Source organism: Caretta caretta, chromosome 11 (assembly GCF_965140235.1).
Source record: "Caretta caretta isolate rCarCar2 chromosome 11, rCarCar1.hap1, whole genome shotgun sequence".
NCBI lineage: Eukaryota > Metazoa > Chordata > Testudines > Cheloniidae > Caretta > Caretta caretta.
The window spans coordinates 28,734,043-28,760,357 of NC_134216.1; the positions used below are offsets into that span (position 1 = coordinate 28,734,043).

At 41.0% G+C, this 26,315-nt stretch overlaps 1 protein-coding gene across 9 annotated transcripts in view; it reads left to right on the forward strand.

Annotated features, from left to right (window-relative positions):
* Window positions 1–26,315, forward strand: part of FMNL2 (formin like 2) — a 259,224-nt gene that overhangs the window by 230,651 nt on the left and 2,258 nt on the right. Inside the window, exons 13-27 of one of the 9 annotated variants that reach the window (XM_048869690.2) lie at window positions 785–886; window positions 2,995–3,301; window positions 3,810–3,983; window positions 6,127–6,147; window positions 10,189–10,313; window positions 10,965–11,167; window positions 13,151–13,385; window positions 14,652–14,720; window positions 14,890–14,970; window positions 15,859–15,988; window positions 17,850–18,013; window positions 18,717–18,818; window positions 19,337–19,435; window positions 20,735–20,858; window positions 22,542–22,667. In XM_048869690.2, the coding sequence (XP_048725647.1) occupies window positions 785–886; window positions 2,995–3,301; window positions 3,810–3,983; window positions 6,127–6,147; window positions 10,189–10,313; window positions 10,965–11,167; window positions 13,151–13,385; window positions 14,652–14,720; window positions 14,890–14,970; window positions 15,859–15,988; window positions 17,850–18,013; window positions 18,717–18,818; window positions 19,337–19,435; window positions 20,735–20,858; window positions 22,542–22,633 (2,028 nt within the window). In that variant the 3' untranslated portion in view covers window positions 22,634–22,667. Of the gene's footprint in view, window positions 1–784; window positions 887–2,994; window positions 3,302–3,809; window positions 3,984–6,126; window positions 6,148–10,188; window positions 10,314–10,964; window positions 11,168–13,150; window positions 13,386–14,651; window positions 14,721–14,889; window positions 14,971–15,858; window positions 15,989–17,849; window positions 18,014–18,716; window positions 18,819–19,336; window positions 19,436–20,734; window positions 20,859–22,541; window positions 22,674–24,171; window positions 24,266–26,315 lie in introns of all 9 variants that reach the window. The other 8 variants (XM_048869693.2, XM_048869691.2, XM_048869689.2 and 5 more) reach the window with 8 other exon arrangements.

Sequence of the window (26,315 nt, forward strand, 5' to 3'; positions counted from 1 at the left end):
GCCTTTTATTTCTATTTGCCCAACAAAATCTATTTGGCTATGCGAGTGAAGACTTAAAATTCTCAAGTTCATGCTTTAACAGAATTGTTAATTATGTTCGTTCCAATTGCCGAATCTTTACCTCAAAGTTTGCAGAGATGCAGAAGTCAATTGCACATTACCACTTACAACACACCCCAATTCAGTCAGAATTACAGTTTGGCTCTCAGATCCCATGTTAAGTTTGTAGGATCGGCAATTTACAAGAACAACACATTTTTATTTGTGAAATGAGCAAATCTGATCTGACAGTCATTGAAAGACAATAAACCTGGATCCTAGGGATGCAGATTCTACTTTGCAAAGTGAATGCAAAAATGGCATTGTGTGGTTCCCTGATTTTTGTGTCTCGGTGATTTCCAGATTAAATTTGCCCAGTTTATAAGTAAAGTGATAACTTCCTGACCGTTTTTTCAAAGTGGCCCAGCAGTCTTGCTTTCTTTGTAGGGTATCCTCTTCTTGAGCAGACTTGGTAAACTACAGTCTTATTGGGTTGGCTGCTGATCAGATTTAGATGTTCAGATTTAACAGGACCATCAACAATACAGTTCATGCCCCATGGACCAAATAATGAAGTCCTTACTCAGTCAAAATTTCCATTGATTTCAGTAGGAGCTTTACTGAATAAGAACTTCAAGATTTGGCCCAGTGTCACTAGCTTACCAGGTACCACTTTTCCAGTTAGCGCTACTAATAGTGTTGATTGAGAAATCTCTTACCATCAATATCTTTTTTTCAATTACAGTTATCGGAAAAACTGCAAGACACAGAGAATGAAGCTATGGCAAAGATTGTGGAACTGGAAAAGCAGCTTATGCAGAGAAACAAAGAACTGGATGTTGTTCGAGTAAGTGCGATGATGACATTCCAGACAGATGTCACATTCAGGAGAAAGAGCTCCATTTCATTTTGTATTTAGTTTGGTATTCATTGTGTGAAATGGGAGTATGACAGTGAATCGTGATGCTTACACCTGGTTCAGACTTTATGGATTGAACTTTTCTAATGGCCTCTAACTTTGCACCCATAATCAATGGCAGGTGGATTTACTTGTGGGTACAAACAACAGAGGTTCGATATTTAACTCTCTGATTGCCTGGCCAAATCAGACATGTAGATGTCTAAACGTTATCATTCATATCTGCATTTAATTCTACCTATAGTTTTGCACACAGTTGATTGTGGGTGAAAATTACAGACTGAATTAAAGCCTTCAAAAAGTTTGGGTGCATAGCATCAGTGGAGTTTCAGCAGGTGCCTTGCTTGTGTGTAGAATCCAAACTCACTCCCTTCCTGGGGTATGGCTTCATTAGTACAGACATTAATCATATAAAATATAATTTAATAAAATATAAACTTCAACCCAAAACTTCTCCACAGGCTGGCTGCTTCTAGGCTTACTTCCTCCTGACTGCTCAGCTCACACACTAGATTCTCTCTCTCTCTCTTGCAAGAAATTAGCATCTCCCTTTTATCTGGGCAGGATAACAAGCTATCTATTTCAATGACTCAGCAGAGCCCATTAGCCTTTGCACAGCAAGATCGAGACTAGCTAACAAGCTGGGGTGTTTCAGGCAAACACTGTCAGCATATTCAGGCAACAAGACTTTCTTTCTCCATAGTATGTATCTAACCAAAGCTACGTTATCTTAGGTTCTTTGCTGCACTTTATATCCATAGGTCTCATAGAGAGAATTATATTTATATAGGGAATGGAGCTACACCAATTTACACTAGCTGCGGATGTGACATATAATCTCCACAGCAGGTTGTGCGGGTGTTGCTAAAGAAATGGCAATAGGCAAGTTACATCACTATTAAATATTTTATCTCTCTTATATGTTTGTCTCATTTTGTAGATTGTTTTGAAGTCTTTGGTCTCTGTTTTTTTCCTGTCTGAGGTACATTAGATCGTAAGGAAACAGTTATATCATTGGTGTAGAGCAGGGTTTCTCAGACTTCATTGCACTGTGACCCCCTTCTGACAACAAAAATTACTACATGACCCCGGGAAGAGGGACTGAAGCCCAAACCCCACCACCCCAGGCTGGGGAGCCAAAGTCCAAGCCCTGCCATCCTGGGGGGTGCCAAAGCTTGAGGGCTTCAGCCCTGGGTGGTGGGGCTCAGATTTTGGCTTCAGCCCCGAGCCCTAGCAAGTCTAATGCCAGCCCTGGCAACCTCATTTAAATGGGGTCACGACCCTTTCTGGGGTCCCAACCCACAGTTTAAGAACCGCTGGTGTAGGGAACTATACCCGTATCAGGCAGGCAGCTAGAAGGACAGAATCAGGGCTTCAGAGCCCCTTAGAGGCTTTTGGCCATGCTATTGTGCGCAGCTACCTACACACTGATATGGGCCATTGGTCCCATATGTCCTGGACACTCGGGGATACAATCCCTGCCCCGGAATGTGAGCCTCAAGCATTCATCAGTTGCACAGGTCCCCAGTGGCCTTCCGAGAACACAGCCACCACTCCTAGGCAAGGCAAAGGGGAGAGACCAGGAGCAGGCTCAGCTCAGTTCCTTCTTTTACCAAGTGTCCAACATGTGCTCATAGGCAGGCCAGGCAGCTAGCAAGTGGACATGGAGCAAGCAAGGGAAGGCCACAGTTCGGCTGACATATGAACATCATACCATGCTATTTATTTAGGATTAACATAATCCTAGTAGTCTACATGGGATATATTTTAGCACTGATGTCCACAAATTCTATCTTAGTACTCAGAGTTGAGGTTCTTTATACAACTCATTCGTGTACACATTCTTAGTGCTAACATGGGGGGAAACGCAAAATGAACCCTCTTTTGGGCAAATGAAGAGGGATTGCTCTCATCAAAATGCTTTATCACTGAGCAGCAAGGGGCAATCCAGTGCCATGCTGTCATTCTATTTCTGGCTCAGCTGTATGCTGTCGTTTGAATGCAAGTAAATTCTTTACTTTTGGACAATTCTGCAGGAGATTTACAAAGATGCCAATACCCAGGTTCACACATTGAGAAAAATGGTCAAAGAAAAAGAAGAAGCCATCCAGCGGCAGTCAACCCTGGAGAAAAAGATCCATGAACTGGAAAAGCAAGGGACCATTAAAATTCAGAAGAAAGGTGATGGTGACATCTCTATTCTTCCTGTTGCTGTGGCCTCTGGGACACTGCCATCAGGGTCAGAAGCTACAGTTGGCGCATTTGTGGGACCAGTGACTGGGGCTACGTCTTCAGTACCGTTGCCGCCACCTCCACCCCCATTACCACCAACATCTGAGACAGGTGAGAAGTTTTACGACTCAAGGGGCAGGTGTGAGGTTGGAAGTTTATGGTGCAGCTCACTTTGCTTGATCTCCCTCACACTGGTTTCATGCTGGTTTAAGCACCATTGAGGGTGAAACTTAGGCTCCATGTCACACAACAGACATAGTCACGACAGTGAATATTCATGGATCCAACTTGACAAACCCAAGGAGTATTTGAACTCAGATGCAGAAAACAAAGTCTGCTATGATTAGAGCAGATGGTTTTGTTTCATTCTTTTTAATGAGATGCACACACTGGTATGTAGAGTGACTAGGGGCCAGATCATCGGCTGCTTTACATCAGCATCGGTCTGTTGAAGTCAGTGAAGCTACCAGCTTCAGTTTACACCCGCTGAGAAATCTAGCCCAGAGACATGATCTTTTGTGGCTTTTAATTCTCTTAGAGGTAATTCTTTGGTGGGTATTTGTTGTGTTCTGATTAATGCTTTCAGAGGCAAACATGTCTTTCCCCCTTCCTTTTGTAGTGCAAAACGGTCCTGTGACAGCACCTATGCCACCTCCGCCTCCGCCTCCACCTCTTCCTGGTCCAGCTGCAGAGACAGCCCCAGCTCCTCCACTGCCCCCCCCACCGCCACCGTCAGCACCCCCTCTGCCAGGAACAGCCTCTCCCACGGTGGTTTTCAACTCAGGGTTAGCAGGTAAAGCGGTGAAACTGACATGCGTGCCCCACCAGTGCTTTCTTCAAACTAATTACAAAAAAATCTAGCCATGCGGTTTGGAAGGAGCTCCATCAGAAAGTAACTTTTTTTTAAAATTAATAAATTTAAAAAAAATCAAATTGAGAGCATCCCCCGATGATGATAAAGCACAGAGAGAGACACCCCCTTACTGATCCCCGACATTCTACCCACCACTTGGAATAGCCGGAGTTTATAAAATTGCTAGTGTATTTTATGAAGGATTCCCCACGGCTGGTCCCTTCTCATATTATAATTAAAGCAGGTCAAAACGTTGTTTTCTTTTACAGAAAATGGCTTTTTTCAATAACACAAATTTTTCCAAAAATGTTTGTTTTTGTCAGAATCTTGCAGATTTTCTTCAGAATTCAATCATGTGTGGTTTAAAACCAAAAAACGAAATAAGATATATAATAATGGTTGCCAAAACCCAAAAATGTTTCAGGTTTGTTTTTTCAGTGAAAACCTGAACGTTTTTGAAGAAAGTTGAACAAAAACGAAAACTTCTTTGGTTTAGTCGCAATTTTTTCTGGGAAAAGAAAGTCCTTGACCAGATCTAATTATATTATTTTTATGCCCTATTTGACTTATACTGAGTACCTCACCCAGCAAGTGAGTACTACTTGGTATCACCCCCAAGAGATCATGAGAGCACACTATAATTGCAGAAAGAGAAAAGCTGAGGAGTTCTGATTAATATATTTTTAAAACCGATTAAGTATTCCCACCCTTTGATCTTTTGTTTCCTTTGAAGGAGGAAAACTCTGAGAAGCAGAGTCACCATGGAACTAGTTTAAAAAAATAACACGCGTATAGCTGAGATTACTGATTAGGCTTTCCCTGGCAGGCTTATAAAAATAGTACTCCGATTTCAAAGCATGTGTGCTACTGTAATATTTCTTTGACACCATATCTTCTTAGGCTAATAATATGCAAGGGACTACAGTATGTGGTTTCCTTTCACCTTTCTCTTCCTAAAATTCGTCCCATATTCACACTCAGTCCTGTGCTGATAGGAAGAGTGAGCTGAGCAGAAGAGGGATTCTGATTTGGGGTTTTGGAATGGCTTTATAATGTCTGCTTGCCTGCCTGGCTGACCTTCTCTCTGTCCTTTTCCTTTTTTAATCTACAACTGTTGGCTTGATTTTGTCATTAGTCATAGACCGCCCTGTAAAGCTGGTGCTCAGTCAGCCTGCTCCATTTCTGTGTATTGTCTTTCTACAATTAATATTGTTTCCTTTGAGTCAAGTGTGATTTGGAGGAATATTATATGCCTCATGCTGCAGTGTGGCCCATTAAAATCCACTCAGTTCCCTGAGCAAAGCTCATTAATGAGAAGAAAAGGGTCCTCTGCAATGCTCAGGAATCTCATCACAGGGTTTACTTGATTTCTGGTGCCAGGTTTAAATCCTGTAGCGAGTGCTGAGAGTGTTGAACTACAGAAAATTACAGAGCTAGTTGGTGGATAGAAAATGACTGAGATAGGATTTACATATGGTATTTACGTGTGAGTAAGTATATTGCACACCAGTGTGATGGAGGTAGACTCCCTAAGTCTGTGAACTGGTTGGTTCTAGGAAGGAAAATAACCTGAACTCGATTTTGAAAGCTGCCTGAAATGGATACTGATGCCACCCTCACATATTTATTAATTCACAGCCAGCTGGAATTTAGTTAGCTTAGTCTGTGTTGCCAAGTACATGTCTCTGTGCATTGTATATGAGTGGGCCATGAGGTTTTCATTGTGAAGAAAAACTCAGTTGATTTGTACCTCTTATTTAAAAAGATAATTGTAGGATCCTGCCGCACAGTTCTCCTATACTGTAGCTTACTATAATGTTCCTGACGTATTTTTGGGCCAGTGTAGTATAGAGGACTATTCTCTAGTATTTGTTCTTAAGGAAATCCACTGAGCCAAGGAAGATGAAAGTGTCAAATCTTGATAAAATGCCTACATAGAAAGGAACATTTCTCCCACTGCTTATTCGTACAATGTCATGTGATCACCTTATCATGATGTACTGGGAATTTGTGAATTGATGAATTATACTATTCTAACCATCACTAATTTTTTTTCTCTTTGTTCTTTCTGCTTCCGCGTAAGATGGGCCAATCAAGCTTTTCTGTAGGTTCTTGCCAACTATTTTAAGTATTTACACCCATTTCCTTTCTGTCCCTTTTGTGCTGTGACCTCCTCCTCCTCCTCCTATTTGTGATTTTAATTTCAGGCTTGCTTAATTTTTACATTGTTTCTAGAGCGTGAGCTGCTTGTTAATTACCTGAAAATGTCAACCAGGTGTGCAAACAACATAGGGAAAAGAGGGTTTATTTTAATGCCTTTGGACGTTGAAGTATGCACCTTCAGCAGGGCTGGCTCTAGGTTTTTTGCCACCGCAAGTGCAAAAAAAAAAAAAAAAGCCAGAGTGCCGCCCCTGGAAAAGTGCCTCCCCAAGCATGTGCTTGGTTGCTGGTGCCTAGAGCCGGCCCTGCCCGTCCCATAACTTTGTGCATGCTGTTGAACAGAATTATTTCTCAGTAGCAAGGTACTGATTTAGCAAAGCACTTAAGCAGATGCCTAAGCCCCATCAACTTCATTTGGGTCCCACTCACTGACTTCAGTGGTGTTAAGCCCATGTGTAATGGGGTTTCCACTCACTGTTAGTGCTTCTCCTCTTGTCTAGATCTGGGAAAGAAGCTCTATCAGAGTCAAGTGCACCTTTCTGCCCTGTCTGTGATAGTCTGCCAAGTCACCATATAGTCCTCTTCCAGGGTTATGAAGTCCAACAGGACCACTGTCCAAATGCCTTTTCTGGATGTTGTTCTGCTCCAGCTCAGGACTCTGTTCCACTATAGCAGTGACTGTAGGGGAACCTGGGCCCACCCCCTACACCAGGCTCCAGTCCAAGGACCCTATAACCAGCAATCCAGGTCTGCTCTGTCCCTATCCCTGTTGCTGTTTCCCTGGGCTCCTTCTTACCCAGCCTCTCTCTTGCCATTTGTCTGTTTCTGTGATTATCACTGGAGGCCACTCTACTCCCCATTGCTACTTCATCCCCTCCTAGCCTCTTGCTAGACTCCTTACTTCAGGGCAGAATCTCAAGACTTATTCTCCCCGTGGACTTCCTCCATGTCCCTGATCACATCCCAGGGAGTGACTGCAGCCTCCTTCTGCTTTCAGCCTCTTAGCTTTATAGTGCTGTTCCAGCCTTCCCCAACTGGGCTTCACTGTTAGTTAACCCTGGCCCTCCCTCTCCCAGGTGAAGCCAGGGAACCTAATTGACCTCTCAGGCCTTTTTTAACCCCATTAGGGCTGGTGTGGGGTGCACACCCCATCACACTGTGCTTAAGTGTTTTGCTGAATAGGATTGGAGTAAATCCCCTGCTTAAGTGCTATGCTGAATCAGGGCTCTCAGCCTGTAAAGCCTCTCTTGGGGTCTATTCCCCACTCAAGATCCTGTAACTGTTGAAGTCAGTGGCGGACTATCATTGACTCCAATGTGTGTGGGATCAAGTCTCCAGATTGCATGCATAATTGCTGTTTAATTGATGGCATTTACTCATATACCTCAAGGAAAGAGTAGGGTGTTACCTTACACATTTAAACCTGGTTCTGTAACAAAGGCAGGGAATACTTTTGTTCCATTTAGTATAGCTTCTCTTAGAGCTGGGCAAGTAATTCACAGTGAATCATTTATTCATAAATGTAGTTTCTTTTTCTGTGTCGGTTTCTGATTTTGTCACTATTCCAGGTATTTATTATTCTAAATTCTTCATCAAGTAATTCTTGCAGTTGTGTTGTAAGCAGTTCATTGCATTTGCTGGTCAAACTCGATTGACTAGTATTTGATTTGTGTTCCTCCATCCTGACTGGATGACTATAACTCTGGCAATCACGTTTCCATGTGAATACTCAAATTTACAAATTCAAATTTTATTTTGTGAATGCTCTCTGTTGTCCACTTAAAATTCAGTGTTTCTACAACTATTCCTGCCAGTAAGCTCGTTCCTTAGAAGGTCCATGGAAGGTGAACACAAAAGGGACAACAGACACAGAAGAAGTGAATTCTTCTAAAAATTTGAATCAGAGAAAATGAGAGACACGAATGAGAGAAAAATGTTTGTATCATTTGCCCAGCTCTAAAGCACAAGAGGAGAGTGAAGTCTGAAAAAGATGGTCTCTGTCCTGGAAAACAGTACATGGAAGAGTACTGATGAGAGACAAACTGATTCCCTTTTTTCTTTCATGCTCAAATGTTATAGCTCAGGGTGTAACCTGACCATGTGGGTGGGACTGGGAAGAAATCTGCTGCTCATACAGCATTGCACAATTGTCTAGCTATGCTATCGTGTGTGTCGGGGGATGTAGAGGGAAACTAGTATATCTGTCTTGGAAGAAGAGATGTGTTCAAAACAGAACTCCGTATGTGAACAACCCTGAACTTTGGGAAAGTTTGCATCTGGATCAGAATTTTACAGTTTGAAACTACCTGTATTTGGAAGTATTATATATAGGACACTGCTGGAGATGGTCTGGACTTCTGTCGCTCTATTACCTCAATTTGTTTCAATGGACCAGATGACAGTTTTACAGGTTAAATGGCTTTTTCCAACACTGGGGGAATAAAAAGCAGGGTTTCTCTCTTTCTGAGTGTAGCCTGAAAAGAATTTAATTGTTCACTCCACATTTGAAAATAACTTAACCACATTAATGAACAAACTATAATGATCATCACAAACTCTTAGTGATTGGCTGGGCCTCTAAATCTCAGAAACAATGAAAAGCAAGTTACCAAAGTAACCAATCTACTTGAGATCATTTAGAAATACTGGGGTTTCACTGGTTTTTTTTTTTTTTTGGCAATTTGACCTCTCTCTTATATGGCTTAATTAACCAAATTATCTGTACCATGGGATGTTTGAGGTTAGAAGGACCTGCAGTGAGTCACCGACTCCATACCTCTATATTGTCTTTTATTAATGTTTAGAATTACTATCCTTAGATGCCTGTCTAATCTTAGATATCTCCAGTGATGGAAGCGCCAGAGCCCTCCTTGGTAGCTTGTTCCACTGCCTAATTATTCTCAGGGTTATAAAGTTTTTCCTAGCAATTAACCTACATTTTCCCTGCCCCAACTTTAGCCTATTACTTCTTCTTCTGTGCTCGTTCACCAATGAGGATTAATTGGTCCCATCTTCTATAGCATCCCTTCAAAGTTACTTTAAAAGATTTATTGGTGCTGCACAATCAGAGAAGGCAAAAGCATTTGTTACCCCAAGATATAATTGTGCTAAAATTGGAGACTGGCTTTTATGTGCTTTAAAATACAGACAAACTCAGGCTTGTGTGAAACAGTAGAATCCCTTCCCAACAGGCTATGGAAGCCTCTGTTCCCTTGTAACAAAATCTTTGTAAAAGGGCTTCTCTTTCCCTTGTCACACACTACTGATTGAATCCTCTGCTAGACAGAGGACTCACTTTTAGCTGAATCCTCAGCTACAATCCCCTCTCTCGGTTTAATCAAAAGGATGTACGTCTTCAGCTAGCACCTCTAGCTGTTGCTAAAAGCCTTAGTCATAGTGCCGCTGCCTTGATGTCAGCTTGAACAACTTTATCTACAGCACTGATTATTAAAAGTAAGGTAGTAAGGACTGAACAACATCACACACCAGCAGCCCGGGACTGCAAGGTACTGAGCGTGCACAATCCGCATTAACATCAACGGGACTTGAGGGTGTTCAGCACCTCCCATGACCTGATGTTACATCCAGAAATGGGATGTCCTCTGGGAGAACAGAACTCAAGCCACATACCATTTTATCCATTTCCTACACTGGTTAAAAATTATTTTGGTTTCTAAACCAGGCCAGAACAATATTAAGAACACACTATATTAGCGTAACACATTTGCTTTTGTGAAATTTTCTTAATCTCCAGCTTCCACTAAAGGTATGTGAATGCCGGGTATAAAACAGCTGAATAAAATCTCTCTCTGCTGTTTGTCTGTCACGGCAGCATAATCTTTTCAGGCTTTTAAAAGTGTTTATTTAGCCCCACTGGTTCTTCCTCCAGTGCTGAAGTGCCATCTGCAAAAACCTGTGTCTGGTTGCTCCAGATGTTTCTCAATTCTTCCAGCATTTGTAATTTCATTCTCTTTGGTGTCTTTAGCTGTGAAAATCAAGAAGCCAATCAAGACAAAGTTCCGCATGCCTGTCTTTAACTGGGTAGCTCTCAAACCCAATCAAATTAATGGGACAGTCTTCAATGAAATTGATGATGAAAGGATCCTGGAGGTATGAATGCTGCATATTGTGTTTTGCTTCTCAGTACTATGTGCAGTGTAAGTGAATGTACAGCTTTGCAAAGACAGATCATCGTAGGAATTATTTCTGAAAGTTATTGTTTGTGTTGTTACATAGGAATAGTTTCAGCTGCTTGAGATCCCCAGTAAAAGGGCATGAAATGGCTTTCAGTTTACCCCAGCCGAGAATCTGGGCCAAACTGACTATAAAAGTGTCCGTCTTTGATTGAAACAAATGAATCAAGATGGTCGATAGCATTTTCCCAATATAAACATGCTGATGCCATTTATGGGATGCAGGATCCTGTAGGTTGCTGAGTGCTGTTGAAGGAGAGTTGCAGCAGCAGTGTAGTAGGGTTGAGCACTCAGCTTTTGGATAGTATACACGAGGCTATAGATGGTAGAAGGATGAGTAAAAAGCTGAAAAATCTTTTGACCTTAATTTCACAAAATCACATGCTATAACACTATTATAATGTTTCTGCAGACTATTGTCGGCAAGGGTGGATGTGCGTATATCAACATAGTGTGGCATATACCTACATACTCAGTCTGAAAGTCTTCCTGTGGAATTCTGAGAAAACTCTGGACAAGTGCAATTTAAAAAAAATATTTTTCTGGGGGGGATTTCTTTCCTTTTTAGGATTTAAATGTGGATGAATTTGAAGAAATATTCAAGACAAAAGCTCAAGGTCCAGCCATTGATCTTACTTCAAGCAAACAAAAGATAACTCAAAAAGGGTCAAACAAAGTCACATTATTGGAAGCAAACAGGGCCAAAAATCTTGCCATCACTTTAAGAAAAGCTGGAAAGACTGCAGATGAGATATGCAAAGCTATTCAGGTGTAAGTGCAAAACTTGTCGATGGAGCAATCATATTTAAGATTTACTCTGCTTTTTGGTAATCGGCATACATAGAAAATCTGGTTTTGAATTGGCAGATAATACAAAGGTTTTTGCAGCTGCAAAACATTCAAGAATAAGGATCCCCCACAAATCATTGATTGCATTCCCCCAGATGTGTTAACCTGCAATTTTATGATATCACTCTGCAGGACAGTGCAAATTATCTTAGAATTTTTTTTAAAAAACTAATTAATAGTTCTTAAAAGAATGCCATCAACGTAATTCACATATGACTCCTATTATGCTGCATTTCCTATAATAACTGAAAATTAAAAGCAAGCCTGAGACAAGTATGGTAAATATTAAGAATAGGTGAAAAGTTTAGTTTTTGCCATAATGTCTGGATTTAATCCACATGCATTGAATACAGTTTTAATGGTATTGTTTATGTAATGATTAGACACAATGCCAAATGCAAAAATGATACAAGTGTGTACTACCAATCTTAATGAAGGAATGTAGTTTCATGTCCTGCTTCATAAGATTCATCATGCACTTTGAGGGTACGTCTACACAGCAATTAAACACCCGCAGCTGGTCCAGGTCTTGGGCTACAGGACTGTAAAACTGCTGTATAGATGTTCAGGCTTGGGCTGGAGCCTGAACTTTGGGACTCTGAAAGGTGGGGAGAGTCCCAGAGCCCAGGCTCCAGCCCGAGCCCAGACATCTAGCCCCACAGCCAGAGCCCCACAAGCCTGAGTCAGCTGACCCAGGCCAGGCGCAGCTGTGCCCCGGGTCTTTATTCCAGTGTAGATGTACCCTAAGATACATTCCAGTTCACTTTCTTTAGTCTTTGGAACATATTGGAGATGATTACTTGCCTGTCAAAGCCAACATTTTGTTAGGCTAGAGTACTCATTTATTACTTCACTTTTCCCAAGTTAGACTCGAAAGTGTTAGCGTTTGCAGCCATGATGAGCATCTAATGTTTCTCTGTATGAGAACACCTCAGACATAGGTTTGGATGTTCAGACAAACATTGATTCATTCTTCTAATCTGGCCAAATACTAACATACTCTCAATCTGATGCTGCAGATCTAACTTTGTAGGTTACAAGATCCTTGTCCTTTTACACAAAATTAGTATCTTCTCTTCCCTGCTTTCATACTCCAGTATCTTATAGTTGGGGATCACCAGGGCTTCCCCCATTCTGCAGCCAGTAGGTCAGTTCCTTGCTTTGTCCGGCACTGCTGTGTTCTGCTTGGTCAGCCATTTCCTTATTCACACAAGCCTTGGTCTTGAAAGTCTTTGTGTGCTGCACAGCAGAGTGGCAAGGTGTTTGCTTTCCATGGATGTGAGAGTGGAGGCTTAGAAGTGAGCAACAATAAGATTGTGAGTCCTCTGCACCCACTGGTTTACTTGTAAGTGCTCAAAATAAACATAAGGTCTAGCCATGGCTGAAAAATGGCCATATCTGAGGTAATGTGAAATTAAGTGTGGTCCTCATCATGTTAAAGATGTTACCACACGTCCCCCTTTAAGACTTACTGAGTAACGTGGCAACCAGGCAGCAACATTCACATTAATACAGCTTCAGTTACCAAGCTTATTGCTTTGAACATGTGCTTATACATTTAGCACTCTGCATATGCATTACACAGGATCGAGCCCTCCCAGCCCCGCACACCCAGAACAATAAAAATGGAGGCCCAAGGCTTCACTGTAAGCAATGCATGACCTAGTCAGCATCAGAGGCCACCAGTGTGTCAGGGATGGCAGGAAACTCCTCAGGTTTATTTTTATTGTCCCAGGCTTGTGTATGGCACAGGCCTCCAGGAGTCATGTGCTCTGCCCATTTGAATAGGGATCTTGGGGAAGGCAGGTTGCTGCCGTTTGGTTGGCTTTGCCAAAGCAGACAGGCCTGTCATATTTGGTGAGTCCTTCTTATAACACCAAGCTTTCTGTATTTGTTATGATATAGATTTGACCTGAAGACGTTGCCAGTAGATTTTGTCGAATGTTTGATGCGATTCTTGCCCACTGAGAACGAAGTGAAAGTGTTACGGCTCTATGAGAGGGAGAGGAAACCTCTTGAGAACCTGACTGATGAAGATCGGTTCATGATGCAATTCAGTAAGATTGAGAGGCTGATGCAGAAGATGACCATCATGGCCTTCATAGGCAACTTTGCAGAAAGCATCCAAATGCTGACACCGGTAAGTGAGCCACAAGCGATAGAGCAAAATAAATTAGCGTTGAATGAATTCTAAGGTGTGCAGCCGTTAGGGCTTCCCAAGTGGAACTCAGGTTGTCATTCCAACACTCTGCATCACTTTTTAAGATACTTAGAAGAAACCTTCTTTCTATTTTACTTCACCATCTAGGTATAGCCGATCAGCAAATTTTCCTTGGAAAATATTTTCAAAGAGAAAAGAGGAAAAAAATCTCAATCAAAACGTTCACCAAAAAAAACTGTTTCATGTTTTTCAGTCAGTTCTCTATCTATCTTAGGGTTAGGAATTTGACTCTAATGACCACAGTTTAGTTTACGCCTTGCCTCATGGGCTCTAAACACTACATCCACAATGATTTTCAGGAGTCTAGCTCTGTGAAGCCAGGTACCTTGGAGTTGTGTGGTGTCATAAACCCTTTGCAGATCCAGCAGAGATATGTTAAAGATAGATGGAAGATATGAATATCATGATGAATCATTGAAGTTCTTGAGAGAAAAGGAAAAAGAAATAAAACCAAATCAAACCGAACAATTTTCTAGCTATGATTATAATTTAATATTGTTATTGCAGTGGTGCCCAGTGTCCTTGGATAGGGCCAGGACCCCCCAGAATTGGTAACATCAATGCTTTTTACGTAACCCACTAGAAATGATTTATAGCATTTCCATTCATAGTACAGAAGAGAGTGACTATAGTATTTAATAGGTTACATTTCTAATTTTTAAAGATTGTCATCTAAGATATGCCTGCAAAATTTGTGCATTTGTATCTGCAAACTCCACATCTCTGTATGCAAATACAGGCTCAGATTTTACAGACACAGTTTAGATGACAGTCTGTGTCCCAAAATGTTCATAATGCTTCTTTTTATTTTACACTTTTAAGAATTTAAAAGTGGTTTTAATATAGAAATCATATTGTTTGGCTCATTAGCTGAAACTGACGATGAGTTAATGATGTCCGTGCTATCTATACTGGTATTTTCCTAAGGCCTGTTCCACATAATTTGATACATCTTTCATTGTCATAAAGAGCATGGCACTGTAGAACCACGCTTGCATTTTATTTTATTCTACATTAAGCCTGCAATGCGTGTGAACAACTTGAAATCCATACACAGAGGGGAAGGAGAATATTCATGTCAAGATCCCCATCGTGCAGATCCAAGAGTAGAATTTGAGTGCTGACTTTTGCCTTGCATTTAACGTTTTATATGTGTTAACTACACCTCTTCTTATTTGCTTTTAGCAACTCCATGCAGTAATAGCAGCATCTGTCTCAATAAAGTCATCCCAAAAGCTCAAGAAAATACTGGAGGTAAATACAATTTTATTTACATACACATGTACTTTAAATGAGATAATCAATGCTGTTCCTCCCCGCATACCGGAATATATCTACCTGCTTATGTTAGAAACTCACCGTTCAAAGATATCGAGTGGCATGCATATGTATTGACTATTACCCCTTTCTCTCACTCTGGCAGATAATCTTGGCGCTTGGTAACTATATGAACAGCAGTAAAAGAGGAGCAGTTTATGGATTTAAACTACAAAGTTTAGATCTGGTGAGTAGAAGAATGACAACTTGGCTGGAAGCTAGCTTTGGTGGGGAGGGTGCCTGCTACTCAGTTCTTCACCTCCACCCAGTTCATAAAAAAACATGTTAATGACAGCCTTGCAATGGACCGTGCATGTCATTCAGTTGAGAGACAAGGTGGGGGAGCGAATATCTTTTATTGGACCAACTTCTGTTGGTGAGAGAGACAATTCATTAATTAATTGGAGGACCTGTGCTTAGATGGTTTCTGGCTTGGTGGAAGAAGGGTGGTGATGGGATAGATGGGTGAAATAAAAATAGAAGGGGTTCAGGGGCTGTAGTGAAGGTTTAAATGTCTTCAGTCATATGTGACATGAGATTGGCTGCTAATCCATCACAACTCCAGCTCAGAGTTTGGGACAATTATCAGTCACTGCCGAAGACAACAGACAGTATAGCAGATCAGGTTGGCTGTGCATTAGCAGAGCTGTATGGGGAAAGCTCTCACAGCATCAGCCTACACTCTGCCTGGCTTTAGCTAGTACTACCCCTCACCCATCTGTCAAGAGAACTAATGTTTGGCAAGTCCCACCCAGCTTTTAAAACAACAGTGGAAAGACAGATCAGAGTGAACAGGTGGGAAATAGCCAATGAGTAGATGCATAGTGGATGCCAACTGCATTTTAAAATATGACTACATTGAATAGTAAGAACAATTTGATTTGAACCTACTTACTCCCATGTTAGTCTCCCAAAAGACATGCCTCTAATTTGTAGACCAAACTTTCTCAGCATTCCTTAATTATTTTTCTTTGTGTTTCCCCATCTAATAAAGTATCAGTTCAGTCAACAGATAATTTATAGCCTGGCCTTTACCACACCTCAATCCAACAGTTTCCTTGCCTTTTGCTTGTAGCTGTTAGACACAAAGTCAACGGACAGAAAACAAACGCTGTTGCACTATATATCCAATGTTGTGAAAGAGAAGTATCACCAAGTATCCCTCTTTTACAATGAGCTTCATTACGTGGAGAAAGCTGCTGCAGGTACTGTGACCAGTGTTGCCCTTGTTAGTATGTGAACCAGGTTCTGATGTATTTTATCCTCCTATCCCCATGAGCTGTTCAAGAGAAAGATCGGAAGTTTAATTTGTAGGGCAGTTAGGACTGTGATGAAGCCCCTTTTTTGGGGATGACATCAAATGTAGGGTGCCAGATAAAGGTTGGATAAATATGAATGTGGAGGATACATTCATGTCACAGAACTATTATATTTGACGTTTTTATACTTTTATTCTTATTTCTATTGTGATAACACCTAGAGGTGCCCGGTCATGGACCAAGACCCCATTGTGCTAGGCATGAACAAAAAAATAGGCCTTACCCCAAAGAGCTTACAACCCTTAATACTTTAAAATGGGTCATCGAAGAAACAACAGCAGCCACTCCCTTAGGGAAGTACCAATTGTTTGGATTAGAATTTGCACTGTTAAAACAATACAAAGTTAAAAGACTACAGATCAACATTAGTATTACAAGCACAATGTGCTCGTTAGCTTTCCACAATGACGTCTAATGTCTGAGTCCTTGAGGTCTGCTATAATAGTAGAATACCAAGGAATCAGTCAATGGAGCTAGCTATCAAGGACTCAGTAATGCCATTGGATGTCAGCTGTAAAGGATTTGATCTGAATATACCTGCAGATGTATGAAAGCAAAGGATAAGCATGGGACCAGCACAAGATCTGTACACAAGGCTCTTTGATGATAACTTTTAAAGCAACCACTGTGTAAATTACACTTTTTCAGGTCATGGCTCTAAGACTATCTGTGCATTCAAGATACTTTTGATATAGATGTCACACTTAATTGTAAAATATTTCTGTGGTCTTTTGTTGTGGGCAATAGTTCACGTGCATCCTCTTCTGTCATTTGAATAGGGATTATGGAAGCGGCATCCCCACTCTGCATCACAAATAGAGTGGGCGACTAATGTCATATTTCTGCAAATATTTATATTTCCCCCATGCTTGTATACCTTTTCTCTTCATTTTGGCCATGCTTGTGTACCTTTTCTCTTCTCTTTCTATGAACATGCAAATGACCAAGATTTACTGGTCCACATGGTCACAGAAAGTGAGTTTCAGACCTGTGAGAGTGAGTAGTCACAGACACCAAACTTCGCACTCTTCCCAGAAGTGCTGGTGTGAAATCCAGCCAGCAAACAGATGCAATGTAACCTCTCAGTGTGAATACCGAATACTTGCAGAGAATTTTTCAAGATCAGTATAGAGTTTAAGAAAATGTGAATAACAAATACATTTCAGGACACTGATTGTGAGCTGCTTGTGGATATTACATAAGTAGAAAAAGAGCCTATATTTGTTGAAGAAGCTATTCAGCATCAGTTACACAACTGTAATCTCAAATGAGCAGTTTAAATTGCTGTCCAGCAGGATTCTGATATTTAAACTACAACTCGTTAGCCTTCAGTAGATTTTAGGAATACATTTTAAACACAGGGAAGAGAAAACTAAGTGCTGTGTTCTGTGCATTAGTGGGTGCTCTGTATATGCTGTGTGCTTGTATGGATGAAACTGACCCGCATACAAGAGTGTCTGAACAGTCAGTTATTTTCGGTGCTACCATTTGGAAATGCACCAAAGCATTTATGAATTTTTATCCCAAGCTAAGACAAGTCAAAATCCTGATGAGCAATTTCTAATTATACGGGGCAGTCTGTGGCTTAATATTTACCAAGTTACCAACTCTGAGATCCTGTGTTATAGCCTGGATTTATGAAACACTTCTCATTAAGGAGTTAAGAATGTTTGAATTTAAGCCTATAGTAGAGTGTTTGTGTCACTCTCGCTACAAAAACACTTCAGCATTTTTGTTTATTTCTTAGTGTCCCTTGAAAATGTCCTGTTGGATGTCAAGGAGCTCCAGCGAGGCCTGGACCTGACAAAGCGAGAATACACCATGCACGACCACAATACAATGTTGAAGGAATTCATTCATAACAATGAAGGAAAACTAAAGAAACTGCAGGATGATGCAAAAATAGCCCAGGTATACTTTTTAATCCCAGTCCCTGCCAAGGTGACGTAGAGACCAAGCAAGAAGAATCTGGAAACCCAGGAATTCCTGACTGTTCAAGAGGATGTAACCTTCAGCAAACTGTAGCATGGCTGAGGAGATTCAGGGTTACTTGAGTTCCTCTCCAGTCTTTACCAGTGCTCACTGAAGTGATGACATAATATTGAGGTTATTACCTACTTTCCTCTCTATAGTCATCATTTGGCCAAGCTATGCATATTTGCTTATATTAATATTTCCCTGAAGTCCATCCTCCTAGCCTCCTAATCAATCTTGTCACTCTTCTCTAAACACTTCGGTAATGTTATGCCATTTCTCCTCTGACAAACTTTTCCAACCACCCTGAAAGAAACTTTCAGAAGTGCAGCTTCCTTTTTCCAGGCACATTTGACTCTCTGAAATTCTCTGCCTACAAATGAATTACAGCTGCAAAGCTGAGCACTTCTGCCCAATTTACTATGTGTGCGCACACATCACGTCATGCGAGGTGCAAAGATCTCTCACATTTACACCCACAGTTCATTTTGTGGATACACAAATGCAGATGCAAATCTTGCAGGTACAGATTTCACACCCAAAAAGAGAGGCTGAGAATACATCCCTTTACGACATTCTGTAAATGGGCAATAGCTCGTTTTTAAGATGCGAAGCTGAGTGAAAAATGTGCTTCTTACAGGATGCCTTTGATGATGCTGTGAAATATTTTGGGGAGAATCCCAAGACAACTCCCCCATCCGTCTTCTTCCCAGTCTTTGTCCGATTTGTGAAAGCCTACAAGGTAAGCAGACATACATTTTGCTTCTTACTACACTTCTGAATATGGCAAGTCTGCTAAATGTGGCCCATAGCTTTCTCCAGTGCAGCTCAAGCTCCGTTCAATTGAAAGGTTTAACCTCCTGAGCCTACAGATCCCAGAATGACCTGTGAAAGAGCACTGCACAGCAGTGTTGTGGGACATAAAGTCAACCAGCAAAGGGCAGGGCAAGTAACTGTCTCAGGATTTTACAGAAACCAGGATAAACCACCATTTCAATAGGATTGACCAGCCCCAGGCTCGCTGGTCAGTCTTTGTATGGGAATCTAGCTCCACTGCCTCAACATTAGTGTGAATCATGCAGCTGAGTATCTATGCAGTGCCCTGAAAGTGCCCCCTCCGGTCTTCAGTGGCAGCAGTTATAGTCACAAACTTGTTTTTGCAGTAAGAGCTGATTCTCTTGTTTAAAAAAAATCTCAGAGTCCCTTCATTTGTCGCTGTTTGCAGCTCTAATGTGGTTTCTTGGTCTTTATGCTAAACAGCAAGCAGAAGAGGAGAATGAGTTGAGAAAGAAGCAAGAACAGGCACTAATGGAAAAACTTCTGGAGCAAGAAGCACTGATGGAGCAACAGGACCAAAAGGTATGAAACAGAGCACTTTGGGACAATATTACTGGAATATTTTGTCTCTAAGGTAAGGAACAATCCTTTCTGCCCTCTAGAGATGTTTGAGAGGACATACAAATAAAACCTCTGCTGAGGGTTAGAGCAGGCCTTTTGGTGCCTTTTCATAATTCTCAGCTCAAGATAAGAATTTCATAATTCTAACACTCTTTATGGTGTGAATTTTGGTTTTACAATAAGGGTTTAAAAATAGGCAGGTGGCTTTTATCTTTACCAGCCAATCTTATAAGATGAAAAATTCCAACAGAAGAGCATAATTCTGAATTTTCCCAGCGTGCACATCTCGGCAGGCCCGTCGTGAAAAATTTGGGGCTCTGGCACACCATGTTCAATGGGTCCCTACCCTCACCCATCACACTTTATTTACACAGATGTTACGGATGTTTTAGGAACACCCCTCCAAGCTCACGGCCCTGATACAACTGTTCCCCTTTTCCCGTCTTCTCATCGGCCCTTCATTTCAGTAATAGGCTCTGAGAAATTAGGTTGGAATAAAGCATCTATGCCATGCCCCTACCAACAGCAGCTTTGTGCCTTAGCTTTATAAGGCATTTTCCTAGGGCGTTGTCTATATTCTGTACACAGAACTTCTGTTAACTCTTGTATTTATAAACTAACATGTAATATGCCTTCAGAGAAACTATCCCTACAATAGCCTGGTGGTAGGCCCCACCCAAGGGATGCCCTGTCAGAGAAATTACCCCTATAATATAGTCACAGACTCAGCCTAAGGATGCCATTTTATAGGAACCTTTTTCCCAGCATGCCTTTCTGGGGCTGGCCTTTTAAATTTTATCAAATGGAAACAGCTACACCCCTAAAGTGGCCATTTTGTAACTAGATGCTACTGCTTCCATGTCTTTCTCTTCCAGCTCTCCACTCCCCTTATCTCCAGTCATGTTTTCCCTTTCTGATGCTGGAGGAAATGGCACAGTCTGTCAATCCTCTAATGCTTTACAGGGTTAAATAAATGGTAGAAGAGGTGGAGAGTGAAATTAAGTAAGGGGAATGGACAGATTTGGCTGCTAGAAAAAAGAACTCGCCATTTTGACTTCCTTTGTGGGTTTAGACAAATCACCTAACCTCTCTGCCTTGGTTTCCTTATCTATAAAATTGGAATGAGACCCAAGTATTAATATTTGAAATTTAATAAGATGGTATTTGGCGTCTTGCACATTTGAGAAAAGGAAAGGAGGACTGCAGCAATGCCCTATTGCAGGCTACTCCTTACTGATCTTTACTCCCATTTCCTTTCAGTCTCCTTCTCATAAAACAAAAAGACAGCAGCAAGAGCTAATTGCAGAGCTACGCCGACGACAAGTCAAGGATAACAGACATGTGTACGAGGGGAAAGATGGTGCAATTGAAGACATTATAACAGGTAAAGGAGCTTTGTTCACAAGCCTCAGTGGCTGGTTCACCGACATCGTCAAATTGTGGCTGTATATAAATCTCACCTGAACTATTGTAGAGCTTTACAAACCTCTTAACAGGTATGGTTCAAATATAGTTTAGAAAGCTGTTTCCAGTGCTGTGACTGAAATATACAAATCCTTGCCACTGGTGTGTAACAAACCAGACCCCATAACTAGCTTTAATGTGCCCACTTTCTGCACATTTTCCATATACATAGGTATCTGTCAGATACCCTTTGCTTATTTCACAAGTTTTTCTTTCAGCATGTTGTCATGACAAACTTAGTCCCTATGCTCAGCAATAGAAAATTCAGTACCCTGGCAGACAGTATTGCAGTCTCTGCATGCCATACAAACCTTTCCTTGCAAATGTTTCCACAAACAGAATGACTGATGGTTAACGTTATTTAAGAGCTTGCAGTTCATTAAAAAGTACTAACAGTAATTACCTCATGTTAATACACAGCTCAGGACAAATCATTTGGTCATACCTGAATGATTTATAGCCCTGAGTTGTCATGGTTTTACTGATTTCCAATTAGGGTAGATTAATACTTTGCACTTGCCACAAATTAAAATTGAATACAATAGTGGCTGGGTGTAATTTATAATAATAGCCAGAGGTGATCAGGACACTGAGCAAAAGATTCCTGTTATAGCAAAGTTGCTTTTTAAAATCTGTTTTTGTTTAGGGTCCTTTTAATTTACATAGATGTTCTGGTAGTTTATTTTTATTTTGATGCATATTCTGCATCCCTGGATGGGAAGGGGCAAAATCTTAACCGGTTGATGATTTTAGTGGTCATCCATTTCGCTTGCACCAATGCTTAAGAAAAAAAATCTTTGGGCCAGATTTCCTTGACCATATTTTACATTACTGTCTTTTTCACAAGGTTTTCCCAAGAGAGAGAGAAGCAATTTTGCCACTTAGGGCGTAAAAGGAAGCTAAAGGCATATCTGTCCTGGTTGAATGCTGGGTTGGAACTTCTTCACTACAGCTTTCAAGATAGTGCACACCAATATGAAGTAGTAGGCCTTTATTGAAAGGACACAGTCAGTGTAAAAGCTAGTCATTTTCAATAATGAGTTAAAAGCTGTCTCACATTCTACACCTCTCCAAGGTCCCACTGCCAGTGGTTGTAATTTTACAAATCACATTTTCCCATTCAAAAATAGAGTTTTAAACCTACTCAGGGAGAAACTGACCATGTGAGAGGCTATGAAGATAACCATATGCAAAGGGATATCAAAGTGCTTATAGCAAAAGTGGATAAACAATTATCAGACATGAGTGTTATTTTTAAATTGGTGGTGTTTCTTTAGACCCAAAGAAAAGCTTTACTTGACCAAAATCTATGAACCTTAATGATCTGTAGTCACTACCAATGATGGCACACTCCTCTCTGGATTAGAGCTTTATCACCAGTGAAAAATGTGAAATTTAAAGATGGTTATTTGAAGCCTACTTGGAATTCCTTTCTCCCCAAAGAAACCCAGCTTAGTACAGCCTATTGTGATTAAATAACTGATCAGAACATGTAAAACCATCCCAGGATGTCCTTAACAAAGCACTAACAATGTACTAATGCAACAGATCTTTGCTTCTTACTGTGTTGTTTGTCTTGTTTGGCTGTTATTTTTCCATGCAGTGTTGAAGACAGTGCCCTTTACCGCTCGAACTGCCAAGCGTGGCTCTCGGTTTTTCTGCGAACCTGTTCTCACTGAGGAATTCCATTACTAAACTATTACTCTTTCACACCTGATGCTCTTAAAAGGTTGCTGTAGGTTTTTGACGTTTCTCCATTTGTATGGATCTCAGGCAGGGCCACGTGAATGTTAAATGGATAGGAATGTCTGGTGTCTACTTGGAGTTGTATTTTATGTCATCACATCATTGCACGTTCTTGTATTTCGATTCTTTTGTTATATCCCATCAACCTTGCGCATGACACTTTTGGCTATCCTCACATTTCAAAGCCACCATTGAGCTACATGACATATGTCATAGAAAAGCAAGTGATGGAAGTCACAGAATGCTACCTATAGAAATGCAGCTTTCTTGCAAATCGGATGCCACAGTTTACAGAAGGGTTAATGGGTCAAATGCAATCATAAATGTGACAGTTCACCTGGTTTTTCTATGGCATCTCTTCTGGGTTCTAGAAGTCCCCTTCTATGTGAAGTGGCTTATGTAGTATGCATGCAGTAAACTAGACTGCTCTATTGGGAAGCGGAATTGCAGTGTGCATGAGCTGAGCTGAACTTTCATGGGCTTTGCTTCCTGACTTGCAATAGTTACTCATGATTATATACTTGATCTGGGGATTTTAACCAGCACTTGCATGTTTGTCTGCACGTACAAGGAATAAAATGTACAAAATCCTTTCTCATCCTGTCACATCCACATTTATTTTTCAGTTCCATGCCAACTTAAACATGATTGGAAATGCCTATTGAACAAACAGAAACAGAGTACAGAGGGTGGCTACATGGTTTGGCTATCAGTAAAGGTGGAAAAAAAAAATCCAGAATGATTCTCCCTCTGCTGAGGGTGAGACTGGGGGCACACCCTGTAGTGTCGTGGCCACTCTGAATGCTGGTTGCAGACTTGGACTTCTAGGTCTAGTCATGACAAAGCTGTATTAAATGCAGTCTTAGAATTCATTGGAGCATTTTATGCTGGATTCCTGTTTGGTCAGAGCCAACTTCAGAGGATTGGATGAAGAGAACATCTAACTATGGATATGAGGGAAGAAACTAGAGAAACAATTTTGTTCTCAAAATTCTTTAGCAATCACAGCTATTACTGATACATATTGGCATGTAACTGGATATATTTACATCTTGTGGTGTAAACTGTATAAAGGGTGTGTTTAACACAGCATGTATCTGTTAACACTGTTGTCTTTGTTATTGGTTCTTAATCAAAGACAACAGCGTTTCATTTCTTACTTTTGCAATGTATTTTTATGAGAGCTTCTTAGTAAGATTGCAAACTATAATCAGCTCAATAGTTATTTTCTCTTTCAAGATAATTGCTGTATTATCTTCCTGGAGCCAATCTTCAAAGCAGCTTGGAATTTTGTTAGCAAGAGACTAGGATGGCCATCTTGTCCTTTCCTTCCTGTTTCTAACCTCCTCTTGTAGCCTTGGCCTCATTCCCTCTTCTTGCTCTCTTGGCTAACATGCCTGGGATTTTTGAACACTAAGTTGAGTTGCTCTTCTTTTTCCATCCCATTTTTTATTTAACCATCATTTTGTGTTTTTTTTTCTGTTTAGCCCTAAAGAAGAATAATATCACTAAATTTCCAAATGTTCACTCGAGGGTAAGGATTTCTTCTAGCACACCGGTGGTGGAGGATACACAGAGCTGGCAAGCATCACTTTTTACTTAGCTTCCTCCTCTCTCTGTATGCCAGACAAATTGCTGATAAATATGACTAAATGTAATACTGGTGAGAGTCCAAAGACATAAGGTACACTAAAGATTTTAGAATGTCAGTGTCCCTTAAATATCTATTTTCACACTTGTGTTATATGGCTTGGTAGAGCACGGGCTATGATGAACCACATTGCTGCTCATGTACAGTCACTGACTTCCATGTGCATCTTGACTCCTGATTCTGGGTTTCTTTCTCTCCTCCCTACTACAGATCTGCAAGTTTTGGGAGTAAATAAAGCTCTAGAGATACAATAATGGCTTCAGCAAATGCAGAGAAATTAAAATAAGGGACAGCTTTCAAGCCTTTTTGGTTTTAGAACTTCCCTTGAGTTGGGTAGGTGTGTCTCTCCCACTATAGCTTTCCTAATAGGTACAGTGGACTCCCAAACTTCTCCCCTTATTGGCATTTGGGAAGGGTGAAAGCCCTGTCCTCTCTCCCTGGCTCAACTGTCAGCAAAACAAAGGGCTATACATCCAGCATTATGATTGACCAACAGGGGACAGATGGAAAAGATGCCAGACGTTTTTCATATAAAATGAAGTGACCTTTATCAAACTATAAAAGATGATTGAATCATTGGACTGGAAGGGACCTTGAGAGGTCATCTAGTCCAGTCCTCTGCACTCATGACAGGACCAAAAGATTGTTTGACGTATGGGGGGGAGGGATAGCTCAGTGGTTTGAGCATTGGCCTGCTAAACCCAGTGTTGTGAGCTCAGTCCTTGAAGGGACCATTTAGGGATCTAGGGCAAAAACTGGGGATTGGTCCTGCTTTGAGCAGGGGGTTGGACTAGATGACCTCCTGAGATACCTTCCAACCCTGATATTCTAGGATTTGAACCATGAGTGCTTACTATGACTGGTGCCCCCTTTCCCTGGCCCTTTTTTCCATTTTGGCCAAAAAATTTGGCCCCTCCAAGTTTGCCAAAATAGTTATCAGTGTCCTATGCCCCATCACGCCCCAGAGCTGTTCCCCAGCCTGTTCTGCTGCTGTCAGGACTGTACTGCACAGTGCTTCAGGGGCATGTGGAGTACACCTAAGAGATAGGCAAGAAGCTGCACAAATCCATGTGCAGGCAGGAGCAGCATACATTGTCTGCCCCTGCTGATAGTGTACACATGGCTGGGGGAGCCAGGAGCTGCCTTTAAACAAAACACCAACCAAGCTATTACTGCCAAAAGCCATGTAAGCTAAGATACGGAAAGGGCTTTCTGTACCCCAGCCTCACTGAAATTTCCTCCCTAGCAGAAGAAACTTTCCCCCCTATTAGGATATCAAGGGACATACTGAGCATGCTCAGTATATCCCCAGTCATCATTCCCAAGAGATCTACTTCCATAAATGGCAATCAGGACAGATAGATTATGACCCAAATTTATCCCCATTGTAATTTCTGACTTCACTGGGAAGGGGTGGAAATTTAGCTGGTCATGCAAGCATGAAGTCGTCATTCTGTGGCTGCAGCCATGTGGGAAAGTATTTTTGGATCCTCGTCAGACTAGTAGCAATAGAACAGAATAGAACCTTTACATTTTTACCATATAGTAATTGTCTAGTATCCACTTTTTCCCATGTTCCTTTTTTTTCCAAAGATAAACTTATAGAAGGCATAAAATCATTCTTGCTTTGGAAAGAGCCATTTAAAACATTATCCTACTTTGAGTTTTTATTCAGGTTCCAACCCCTTTCAGAAAAATTCTACTGATTAAATTACAATTCAAGTGATTACATCTAAAAAAAAAATCTACTTCAGCTCTATTGATTTTAATTGATGTTGCCTTTCCCAATGACTTTATTACAAATAAAATTATAATCTCCAGCAAAGCAGAAGAAAAATTTCAAACTTGACAGCATGAATCTATTTAGACAAGAATACCACCAGTATTACCTTTTTTGGTGTTTATTAATAAGGACAAATCATATTTGTTTAATTCTCAAGGGGTTTAAAGGCCCTTTACTCTTTCTACACAAGCTGCTTT